The sequence below is a fragment of the Triticum aestivum genome, chromosome 4A (genome assembly GCF_018294505.1).
Source record: "Triticum aestivum cultivar Chinese Spring chromosome 4A, IWGSC CS RefSeq v2.1, whole genome shotgun sequence".
Classification (NCBI taxonomy): domain Eukaryota; kingdom Viridiplantae; phylum Streptophyta; class Magnoliopsida; order Poales; family Poaceae; genus Triticum; species Triticum aestivum.
In genome coordinates this window covers 636688027-636700717 of record NC_057803.1, presented here as the reverse complement: position 1 = coordinate 636700717, position 12691 = coordinate 636688027, and the positions used below count along the sequence as shown (strand labels likewise).

Below are 12691 nucleotides of genomic sequence, written 5' to 3'. Positions count from 1 at the left end.
ATCGTCAAGATCAGAATCCACCAAATTGATAGTTATCCTCACTCTCATCGAAACATCGGGCCGCCGTCACATAAGTGGTATCAGTTTTCAGTTTCATCGGTGAGAGATTTACAGTTTTGTTAGATTAGTTTATTTTTCATGTCTTATAACCCAAAAAAAGCCAAAAAAGAAAGAAAGATTAGTTCATCCTTTGCACCTACCTTTTTAGCCTTTAGCAATTTTTGCATTTAGTACTTGCGTAGTTGAATTTTTGGTTGCATCATCCTACAAATAGTGCTGGTTTAGATTTGTACGAGAAAATTTTGTCTACTAGATCGAACTTTTTTTTCTCCACCATAGTTTCCGCCGCAAGCTCGTCCATAATCTGAAAAAAAAACTATCAAAATTGCATTGGATTCCTTTGTTTTGCGTGCAATCCGACATCCCATCTGTTACACGTCGTTGCTGTCCGCCCTGACGCGTACAGCAGCGCCGTGTTGGATCAGACATCAGTTCCACTCGTGTCTGTCCTCAAGCGCCAGTTTCTTGTTCGCCATGGTGCTCCACTTTATAGCCACGTAGGTTTGCTTTGTATAGGCAGCATCATCATAACTAGATCGCGCGAGAGTGCTGATCCCAACCGATAATAATAAAGTGAAGAAGAAACATTCAATTACCCCATGCATCCCATTGGTCCAGCACCGAAAGTCTAAAATTATGCTTAATCACTCAATATATCATCACATATATCCATTGTTGTAAGCCATGTATTTTTATACGTTTTAGCTCAAAACCAAACCAAACTGGTGAACAGGATAATATGATATTTCATCACAAAGCATAAAGACCCGATTCATACCATACGATCCAGTCATAGCGATCGCCCATGACAATAAGTTCATTACAAAGGATAGAGTCTAATATACCAAAAGAGATTGATAGAGCAGTACACGAAACATATATGGTTCGGCTATGGCATAACATCAGACTACCTATATATATGGATAGAGAGTTTGGTCTGACTGCCTTGTCGCCCGGCTCCTCCCTGCGTTGTAAACACATGTTGATCGACATTATGTGTTACACAAAGAATCCATAGTGTGCCATACGAAAATCAACACAGCAAGAATACAGTTCTTTTTCTAACCCTTATGCCTTATGAATAGTGTTAGTTATCTGGCACATAAATAGCTCCTATTATTACTACTCCCTCCGTCCGGAAATACTTGTCACCAAAATGAATAAAAGGAGATGTATTTAGATGTATATTAGTTCTAGATACATTCCTTTTTATCTATTTTGATGACAAGTATTTTCGGACGGAGGGAGTACTCGCATAGTGAACATGCTAAATAATCATGTTAACAAATGACAATAGTTAAAAGTTGATAATGCAAAAGGAATGTGTTAACAAATGACAAAAGTTAAAAGTTGATAATGCAAAAGAAAACATGATTATAACACCTTTAGAATTAGTTTGGTAATGTTCACTGCAGCAAGACACAAAATTCATGTAGTTCTTGGTAGGCATAAGTTACCAGAGTCCGCAAACATGAGTAATCCAGTCAGCTAGCAATCAGCCAAATGTAGGGGCTGCCAACCAAATTTCTAACATAATCGTTTTACTAACAGGGAAGCGACAATATACTTTGCTGTATATCCAAATATGCTTTAGGAGTCATCAGAAAAATTCTTGTATAATATTTGTATCCCTCTTAACAACAAGGAACAATCTTGGTACACGACATCTATCTGTTTATTATTCCAAGATACCAAGATACGGGAAGCATACTAAAAAGCAACATCCTTGCACCAAAACAGCGGAAATAGTTTCTTGTAACAATTCATAATATGCTTTGCAATTTCCCCTGCACAAACAAAAGAAATATCTGAGCTTGTGGGTAGCAGGAGAACTCCAAAACAAAATCAGACCTACAATTTAAGTGCAGGGTCCCAATATAGTAGCTATTGATCACCCCATCAACAAGGCGCCATGATGTTCATGAGTTTTCTTTAGCACGCATTCAGAAATCACTGTTAGATACAAGATCATCACCTAACATCATCAATTAGCATGAGCTTTTGACCAATATGCAGCAGACTTAAACAAACAGATTATATAAAAGCAAAACTGACAGTCTGCTGAAGGTTTATACATCCAAGCAACAAATACAAGTAATAACACTCCAAAAGCTCTAGGCTATTATTTGATATAAGACCATTTTTTCGCAGCAAATACATAACTTGAACCGATAAAAGAGGTAAATGTTTTAACATTATCACAGCACTGGGGCTATATTATTCCTTATTATGGAGTCGGAATCACTTGCCCATAAAAAGCCGTAAAGATTGATGTAATATTTTTCATCTAACATAAAAACCACCAATCCATCTTAGCAAGTACTCCCTCCGTCCGGAAATACTTGTCATCAAAATGGATAAAAGAGGATGTATCTAGACGTATTTTAGTTCGAGATACATTATCTTTTATCCATTTTGATGACAAGTATTTTCGGACGGAGGGAGTAATAACGGGAAGTCAACTCTTGTGAGAAAGTAACTACTCAGTCACTCTATTTAGACTACATTAGCAGTCACTTCCAAAATTTCAGGAAAAATGTCACAGTCCAGAAAGTGCATCGAGTTTAACATGCCATTAAACTGAACCGAGGTAACAAGTTCACTTCCCAACTGTTTTAGGCATCTCGGATTTACACACAATCTACACATTTGCTCATCACACAAATTAGGAGGCAACAATAATGATATACCCATCAAGTTCACTGCAATCTTTTTATCCTACCTGAGATGTAGCCTGCAGGTGGACGTTGGATTCAAGGTTGCCTAGCCCCAGAACTGAAACAGTAGCAGGCAATTATGAGAGTTATTAACAAGAAAATAAATATGCATTGGTGGTTAAAGAAAATGTCGCGACAGATGGCCAGAGATAACAGTTACTACTATTGTTGAAATAATTTACAGTGTGACAATGCACAAGCTTGACTGTTCACAAGAAATAAATAATATCTTGTTCTTCTTCCTCTGCACCGAACTCTCCCGCGAGATTATTCCTCCCCTCCTTCCTCAGATCTGCCACAATTGTATTTAGAAAATGCACGAGGACATCCTCAATTTCCCAAAGGATGTCGCCTACTGAGCAGTACATGTAGACAATTATGTCCAAGCCTATCAGGCTATAAACTATTATGCTCAACTGAAAAAGCAAATATTGAAATAATAGTTATTTCAAATTTCTTTTATGTGCCCTGCACAAGGTTTTATAAGTCTGTATAATTAATCCATATAAAAATAAACATATATTTAGTATTTCTATATGGTTGAGATCTAGGACATTGTTTACCAAAACTTTGTTACTATGATATGTTCTTCAAATGTGCCAAACATATAAGTTTTTTCCCACTCCCTACGGTTGTAAGGTCATGTGTTAACTAAAGATCGACAGTCAACACCAAATCTTTATGTCCATAAAATGCGAAAGGGACAACCTTTTTACTGATTAGTTTCAAAGTCAACTAACATGTATTGATGGTTTGTATGGAAAATATATTTTAATTAAATTGTCTAGATAGATGTACACACCTCAAGAAAAATAGCAAGGAGAGACTATAATCATCTGGTCTGAGCATCAGTATAGGTTTTGGCTAAGACTTGTTACCATAAAACCTATATTCTATAAGAACATCATCATAAAGAGAGGTGATATCGCGCCATCCATACTCGATATATTAATCATAGAATAGGCTTTCTCCAAAACACAAACGCGAGTATCTTGAGATAGTTTCTCAAGATATGAAGAATGAGAATGGATCACAGTACATATATGCACACAGTAATAGCATTAAGTGTCAATAGCCACAGAGAAAAGAAAGAAGGGAATTGTCCATCATGTGGGTGATCATAGTGACGGAGATATCGACAATGTGGGTGAGTGCCCTATAACCTCAGCCTTGCTGATGAGTATATCTAGGTGCATCCAAAATATACATGATTATTTTTGTTCTGTGCTACATGGAAAGTGCATAGAGCTCATTTGCTTTGCCTCGTATGATTTTAAATTCTACATAATACTTCAATAGATGATAAACCTAAAGAATATGTTTTTGGTTATGTTAGTTGGAGGCTTTACTTAGAACGCATTTGTCAAAACATGTTGTGTTTCAGCTTTAATAATAACTAAATCATCTCTTCATGAATTCAGCTAACTCTACCGCAAATACCAGTTAAATTTCTCTTGATACGGGGTAACTAATTGAGCCATAGAAAAACAAAACTTGGAATGTCAAAAGGACGTAGACAGAGTCTGTACAGATATCATGACACAACAAGATATAAAATAGGATGTAATAGTGACTATGCTTTATTTCTAGTAAAACTATCACAGAGAAAGAAAATTGTTGGACAAACAATCCTCTCTTTTTCATATGTGATTGGACAAACAACCATATGTTTTCATGTGTAACAAAAACACTAATTACAACTCAAACGTTAGAAATTCTAATCAAGGCCCCCTTCCATACACAAAGGAACAAAACCACCAACATTTCCATGCACAAAGGAACAATAATGTTAGGCCCTACCTGAATCCAGACAAGGAACAAAAAAGCATATATTTACACCCCATCAAAAAACAAGCATGGAAACAAAGGAACTACAAAAATATAAAGCATAGAGAATAGTACATTTGGCCTTTACCAGAAAAGGAAAGCCTCATTGGCCAACCAGGGCAAGCAGAACATGGTGAGCCCCAAAACACAAATTGCCATGCAACCATACACCTAGCTCTGGAAAAGAAGATGCGTGGATAGGAGGAGAAGAGGGGTTGACCTGCAGATCCGTGAATGGAGACGCGGGAGGGTGCTGATAGACGGTGTGCAAGCCCAACCCCGGCTTGCCGCTCAGCCGGCGGAGACGACACTGAGCCCTCAATGCATCGACGGCTTTGTGTTCCCTGTATGGAGCCACAGAAAAAAGGAGATCAGAACTGTGTATATATGGACATCTATGAGAGAGTGAACACTGGATGCAGAGGAGGAAATGGAACCAAATGGTGATCATTACTATTCAACTTGAAAGGAAGCGCAGTTTATATCCATGATTTCCCTCTTGTGAAGCAAGCATCAAACAACACAGAAGCAATGAAATTGCACATTCAAATAGAACAATACATGACATGCTCTTGTGTCGAGAACAATTGCAAGTATTTTGTGCACATCACATCAGATTTGCAGGGGTAGCTCGAGAACGGGTGGGGCTCACCACGTGTGGGGGTAGCAGGAGGAATAGGCAGAGCAGCCTTGAGGGCCCGTCCAACTGCAGAAGCAGCTTGTCCTCATCGGAGCAACCTTCACATAAAACAAACGCAGGAATCAGAATAAGAGGAGATGAAGAAACAAAGAAGAGATTCATGCCCACCTAGAATAGTCAGAGATCCACCCAGAACAAAGACCATAATAAACTAAGAGCCTAATCAGGTTGTCATGGTTAAGAACATATATAGCAGAACAATTAATGATTGATGCTGCTAAATCAACAACCCAAAGCTGAAGCTTTTTTTGATACATCGCTGCTGGAAACATGCAAATACAATGAATTAGAGCATCTCCAGCCGTTGGAGCCCCCCAGGACAATCGCCGGGCCAAATATAGCACGTCCTGGGGGGCAAAACACCTTCGCCGAATGAAACGCGAGGACGGTTTCCCAGCCGTTGGTGCCCCCAGGACAGTCGCCAGGCAAAAAGTGAATGAGTGGACCAGAAAAAAATGATACATGGAGGAATATGATTGGCTGTTGCTTCCGCCGGCGCCCCCAGCAGCCCCCCAGCGCGTTGGGTGTGGCCTGGGTTCACCGGCACCTTTTTGAGGTCTTGGGGGGCATGGCTGGGCCTTTTTTGCCATTTTTAGCTCGCCGGCAGAAGGAAAGGCGCCTGGGGGTGGCACTCGGGAGGGGGGGGGCTGGAGATGCTCTTACTACTTGAATGAAGAGAAAGAATGTTTAATTACCGGGTGCGTGGCGTTGTAGTGGAGGAGAGCGTGGCGGTGTCGTGCCTTCCACTGAACCTAACGCATGATGGCGGTGTTGTGCCTCCTGCATCAAATGCAATTGGAGCAAACTTACTTGGTACTGTTATAATTGTTCAACATAGATACTTCAGCAGCACTCTTCCCTATTAATGAAACATGGAGGAGGTCGACCCGACGTGTCCGTTTCCCCACTCCAGGTGCCGGCGGTGGCGCCGTCCGTGAGGGGGCCAAACCCCGGAGACGTGTGCCGCCTCTTCGGACATGCCACCACACCACCCCGCATGTATGAGGGGCCAGTGCGACACTCCGGTGGCATTGCTACCCCCTCAGGGCCCCCGTCCCGCCTAACCCTGGAGCGGTTGACCACGAGATCTAGCCCTTTGACTTTTCACGGACGGGCTTTGAACAGTGGACCTCTCCACCCGGTTGTGTAAGGTCAGCTCAAAGGGACACCTGGGAGCAACATCCGGGCCAAACCGACAGCTACATCCCCTACGTGTAGACCCGATGCGTCCGTTTTGCCCCTCCAGGTGCCGGCGGCGGCGCCGTCCGTTAGGGCGGCCACGCCCCGGAGATGCATGCCGCCTCTTCGAACATGCCACAACACCACCCGGTTGTGGTAGGTCATCCCATAGAAACACTTGAGAGCAACGTCCCCTCCGTATAGACCCAATGCGGCTGTTTCCGCCCTCCAAATGCTGGCGGCGGCGCCGTCCGTGAGGGGGGCACACCGCGGACGTGAGGGGGTCACACTCCGGAGACGGGTGCCGGGCGTTTGCAACCGCCACTCAACTTCTATTGCATAGCTGTTTTTGATTTTGATAAAATTTAAGGACCTATATTCAAAAGAACATGACAGCATATTATTAATGTACTCGAAAAAAATACAAACTATATATATATATATATATTCATAATCTATGGAAAAAATTAAAAACTACATACTTATTCATATAATACATAAAAAAGCATGAACACATATTTTTTAAAAAGCATAAAAACATATGCAAAAAAACGTATGTAAAAAAAGCATTAAAACATATGGAAAAAAAAGTATGTAAAAAAAATAGCTATGCCGACGGCAAAGCCGTTGGCATAGATACGGCAGAGTTCTGATGGGCGCCATGCCGCGGATCGATGACGTGGCAGATATGCCGACGGCTGCCGTCGGCATACCTTCGCCGCGGATCGGTGACGTGGCATGCGGAGATATGCCGACGGCCGCCCGTCCAGACCGTCAGCATAGGTTTGACGGCGTTAGCCACTAGTCACCGGCGGGGTCGCCGGGCCCACAGTTATACCGACGGCCTATCTATGCCGATGGCTGCTGTCGGCATGTCTGCGGCTAGGTCGACGGCCGTTATGTGCCGACGGCGGCCGTCGGCATAGGTCCATGTAACCCGACGGCCAGTTTAAGCCGACGGCCAGGACTGGGCTGTCAGCATATCTCGAACTAGGCCGACGGCAGCCGTAGGCATAGCTTTGGCCGTCGGCGTATGCCCGTTTTCCGGTAGTGAGGGAAGGCTCACGGAGGACGCATAAGAATTTCTCCAAGATCAAGATCATGTTAGAGTTCTTCCAAAATTCATATGGTCTCTAGAATTCTATCCCTTGCTCAAAAGATCATCTAGAAGAAAAACTTATACTAGAAGTTATTTTTTCCCTAAAAAAATGTTGCAGAATTTTCCAGTTTCAGTTTCAGTTTTTTTCTACAAGGGAAGCGATTTCCACACGCCTCCACGCCCTCTCAGCCTGGTTGAACCCAACCACTTGACTCTCTTCCTCCGGCCCCCAGATCCACATCCACACCGACCCCAGCGACCACCACGGCCGCAGCCTCGCCGCCGGCGTTCCCGGACACAGACCCAGATCTAGCAACCACCATGGCAGCGCCGCCGCCGCCGGCGCTCCCGGGCGAGCTCGTCGAAGAGATCCTCCTCCGCCTCCCGCCCGACGAGCCGGCCTGCCTCCTCCGCGCCTCGCTCGTCTGCAAGACCTGGAGTGGCATCGTCTCCCACCGCGCCTTCCGCCGCCACCTCCACGAGCTCCACGGGGCACCCCCTGTCCTCGGCTTCCTCCACAACTGGGACGACGAGGTCATCCCCCGCTTCATCCCCACCACCGCATCATCCTTCTCCCTCGCCGCTCCGCATCGTCAGTTCTGGCGGGCCCTCGACAGCCGCCATGGCCGCGCCCTCTTCCTCTCCGAGGGCGATGGTACGCAGGAACTCCTCCTGTGGGAGCCAACCACGGGCGTCCGGCACCACGTACCGGTGCCCGCGGCGTACGACTACGAGACAGTGTTCCAGCCGAACGCGGCCGTGTTGTGCGCAGCGGACCCGTGCGACCACCGTGACTGCCTCGGGGGTCCTTTCTGCCTGGTCTTCGTCTTCTCCGTCGAGGAAGACACTGACGACGAGGAGGAGTATGTCACGTCGGCATGCGTATACTCGTCGGATACCGGCACGTGGGGCGAGCTGACCTCGATGCACGTCGATTTCTTGATAGACTTTACATATTATTCGCGGGTGCTCGTTGTGAGGTCTCTGGTGTACTTCATGGCCACCGGTGGGTCGATCCTGGAGTACGATTTAGCAAGGCACGACCTGAATGTGTTCGAACCACCAGACTATGATCTACCCCACTCCGAGAGACTTAACCTCATTCTGGCAGAGGACGGTGGACTGGGAGTTAGCCAAGCGTTGGATTCACATCTCAAATTGTGGTCAAGGGAGGTAGCAAGTAACGGAACTGATGCACAATGGGTGCTAAGCCGGGTCATCAACCTGAAAAATTTGCTTCCAATGCGTGCTCTCGCTCATGCAGATTATAGTTTGCTTGTGCTGGGCTTTGCCGAGGGAGCAAATGTCATTTTTGTCAACATGGTTGCTGGCCTCTTCACAATTGAGCTACACTCGGAGCGGGTGAGGAAGGTATGCCATAATCATGGTTTCTGTAATTTGGTTCCAGTTATCGGCTTCTACACTCCGCGTTCTAGGCTGGAAGCACTCGGAGATGAACATCATGACCTGCTGCCGCCACTGAACATTACTGAGGAGGTGGGTGGTGAGGAGGAGGATAAAACACTACAGCGGGCGCGAAAGCTGTTTGATAAGTGGTGGAAGGACATCGAAGAGGGGGGCTTCACCAACACCACTGACTTTTTCAGCCACGCCCTTGAGATCAGGTTAGGTTTCTAATCCCAAACTCCACTTATTCCAGACACTTGAGCATTCTTTTCATGTGTCATTTGTTGATTTGAGGCTTTGACATTTGTAGTTAGTTTAGTAGGACTTATGATGCTGTATGACAAGGTTGATTAACAAGTGTGGTGTTTCGGCTTCATGTGTTTGATAAGTGAGCGCATGACACGCGTTCAATTTGTCAATGTGACCTGATGACTATATATATATATGGAACTCGGGGCCTGGCATCTTTTGTTACGAACTTACGATGTATATGTACTGCGATGAGCATCAAATCAAACTCCAAGTACTTGAGGATAGGTGTTATCCCATTTGAGAAAGGTTTTATTCCTCTCCAGTACAGCTGGCTAGTTGCAAATATTTCATTACCGTGTAGTTTATTCATACGGTACTTCAGAATTTTATTTAGTATTTTGTGCAAGCACTTGTCAGATGTTATAATACTATAAAAGGCAATCAACAGAACGTAGTTAGCACGTTGTGTCATGAAAATGGTTGATGAAATAATTAGTCTTGTTATTCTACCTTGACAACACTCATGGCCTTATGTTCATGTTATAACCTTCGCAATGATGCATTCACAAACTTATTCCTTGTTTGTCACATAGGGTTCCGCTATCTCCGGGGTGGGCTAGCATATTATGCAGATGTGGACGTGCCTTGCTATGCAAAGCTATGAAGGCAACCAATCCTTCCAGAAATGGTTCAAAGAGTTCATCAAATGAAGAATCAATCAAAAGTACGGCTACAGCCAGCAAAGACGATAGTGAGTGCTCAGAGGCCTTTGGTAGCAATGTTGAGCAAGCACCTTCAGAGAAAGTTGATTCTGAAGAAGGTATACTCTATATCACTAACACCACAGTGGGAGTGTGGGGTGACATACATCGCTCAACTTTACATGTTCTCTAGGTTTTGTATGGAATTGTTTCTTAGACAAAGCTGATGGATTAGTTGAGTCCACAGATTAGCCTGGCATTGCTACTGCACAAGACAGTTATGGGACTGAAAAGCCATTATTACCCTTTTTATCGATGTATAGTTGATAACACTCTATTGATTACCATCATTTCTCATGGTCTGTTCATGCATACTAATTACTGAAGAGTATACCCAATAAACAACCAATCAGTACTGTGCTCGTACTAATGCAATGTAAATAGTCTTGTCTTGGACTTGAATTGTTTGCCCTTCTGAAGGACTCTAAATTCCTCATCATCATTTCACATGTGACCATCTAATAAATGTTGTTTTGCTAATTGTTCTTGTAGTGTAATTTTTGTACTGCTCACAGAAGCTTTTATGGGTCGACTATATTTTAGTTGGATGTGTGTCTTGTGCTGCCAGCTATTTGTCTCCTTTTTTCCTTACTTGTACGGTTGGTATGGCAAGGCCTGATTAAGTAGATATGGGTAATATGATTCACACACTTCATTCGACTTCCTTTTACCAACCATGTGTTACAATATTGCTTAGCTTTTGTATGCTTTTAAATGATTGGTTTCTTACATACCATCAAAATTCCAACTATTTGCTTTCAAATGTACTAATGTAGTATACGATCATATTGTACTGATTATGTTGGATAGTTACACATTTGTATGCATCTCATTGCTGTTTTTCTTCTTCTTGGACTGTGTGCATCCTCTCATTCTGAGGCCCTGAATAGTAGAACTCTTCCATTTTCTAAATAAAAATGTTTTCTTCTTTCTATAGTAAATTCTGATATAGTCATTTGTTAGGGAAAAACATGAATGGCAAAAATCAGGAGGATAGGAATGTGGCAGGTGGCGGTGACGATTCTGATTTGGATCTGGCCTGGAAAATGTTGCATGTTGCAAGAGCGATAGTTACCAAGAGCCCCGACATGACAATGGAGAAAGTTGATATATTTCATGGTCTAGCTGAAGTCTGCAAGAAAAGAGGTAATCTTAGTTATGTACGTTACTAGTGTGCACTGTTTTTGAGTCGAACAACTAGTCCTGACTAGTCGCCGACTAGTCGATGAGTCGTAAAAAAAAAGTCGACCCAACAACGTGTCACTAGTCAACGAGTCGCGACTAGTCGCAACTGCAGGGCCGACTATTCAAGAGTCGCTACCCCAGAACAACTCATCGACCCAGAAACCTTGCTAGTGTGTTAGCCTAGTGAATGGGCATGCATGGCCTCACATTTGAGTTTTACTTTTGCAGAGGACAGGGACAACGCAATTGGCTACTACTCCAAATCTTTAGCCATCTTGGAGCATTTGGTTAGGCCTGACCATATTCGAATTGTTGACCTGTATCCTTTTCGTGGTGATAAACTGATTATAGTGTCAATCACTCTGCTGTATAGTAGTAGTACAAAGCAGGATATTCACAACCCAAGTGCCGTTTCATTTTTCTGGTGGTGTATCACTGTGGTTTTAGGGATACATTTAGTCAGTTTAGCTGAAGATTTTGGTGGCTAAAGTTGTCTTCCATTTTATTAGCCACACATGATTTCAAATAATTTGTGTTGACCCAAATCTTGCACGGGTTCTTTAACCAGCTTAAATCCACATATAGTGTATATTTTTGGGACAACCTGTGATCACCTTAGGAAAATATCAGGTAGATAATGCTTGTTTATTGTAACTAGCATTGTGGCCCGCACATTTGTACAGCTAGACATGTGATGTCATGTATATTTTCACATTTTTTTGTATTAACTCTGATATGTTGGTATGTTATTGTAAGTATAAATATAAATATATAGTTGATTTTGTAGAAAAAAATTATTGTGAATAATTATTTTATTTTATTTTTTCGCAACGGCGCGAAGTGTTATTCAGCTGAAGGCATTGGTAGGTTATAATTCCATATATATTTCAAAATCATATTGAAGATGTAGTTGAACATATCTATCCAATATTATTTGAATTAATGACTAAGCACCATAGTCTATGACATACAAAATCAAAGAATTTTGTGCTAACCTCCATCTTTCTCTGTAGCGTCTCGCACCCCTTGGTCTCTATCTTTCATACTAAACATTGATTATTCATGCATAAACCATTGTGTTCTCCTTCACTTGTTTCATCAATAAGCGTAATCTTGTTATTTATTTTGGTTAGCTGTACAAATGGTGATAGTGTCTTATGCTCTCATATTCTTCCATTTATTCTAATATTTTGCTTGTTGTATAGGTGGATTTGTTCATCTAAGGCAATGTAGTTATCTGGGTAAATTTACTAGAAACTGCTCAAATATTATCTCCTACCCACAATGGTGATAGTGTTCTTTCTAACCATGCCAATGCTAAGGAAAATAGCTTATTATACTTGGCATATTTTTTTTGCGGAAATGGCATAAATTGTTTCTTTCTTTCTTTACTCTTGTACGACACTGCTTTGCTTACATGTATGATATGCTCACTCAAGTGCATATGGTAGCTGGTGTCAATCCAACTTTCCTTACCAAATGTTGTACGTGCTACATGGTCGTC

At 42.8% G+C, this 12691-nt stretch overlaps 2 protein-coding genes across 3 annotated transcripts; one reads left to right on the top strand and one right to left on the bottom strand.

Moving 5' to 3' along the window:
* Window positions 1–869: 869 nt before the first annotated feature.
* LOC123082804 (uncharacterized) lies at window positions 870–5755 on the bottom strand. Of its 2 annotated transcripts, XM_044505048.1 has the most exons (6): window positions 5413–5755; window positions 5257–5342; window positions 4825–4948; window positions 2783–2835; window positions 1916–1990; window positions 870–1847 (listed from the first exon to the last, which is right to left on the bottom strand). In XM_044505048.1, the coding sequence occupies exons 1-5, from the start codon at window positions 5447–5449 to the stop codon at window positions 1952–1954; spliced, it is 339 nt and encodes a 112-aa protein (XP_044360983.1). In that variant the 5' UTR covers window positions 5450–5755; the 3' UTR covers window positions 870–1847; window positions 1916–1951. The 2 variants fall into 2 exon arrangements, with proteins under 2 accessions (XP_044360983.1, XP_044360984.1); XM_044505049.1 differs by lacking the exon at window positions 1916–1990.
* A 2017-nt stretch (window positions 5756–7772) lies between these two features.
* On the top strand, window positions 7773–12317 carry LOC123082803 (uncharacterized). Its single transcript, XM_044505047.1, has 4 exons — window positions 7773–9207; window positions 9835–10061; window positions 10966–11148; window positions 11416–12317. The coding sequence occupies exons 1-4, from the start codon at window positions 7904–7906 to the stop codon at window positions 11673–11675; spliced, it is 1974 nt and encodes a 657-aa protein (XP_044360982.1). The 5' UTR covers window positions 7773–7903; the 3' UTR covers window positions 11676–12317.
* The last annotated feature ends 374 nt before the right edge of the window (window positions 12318–12691 follow it).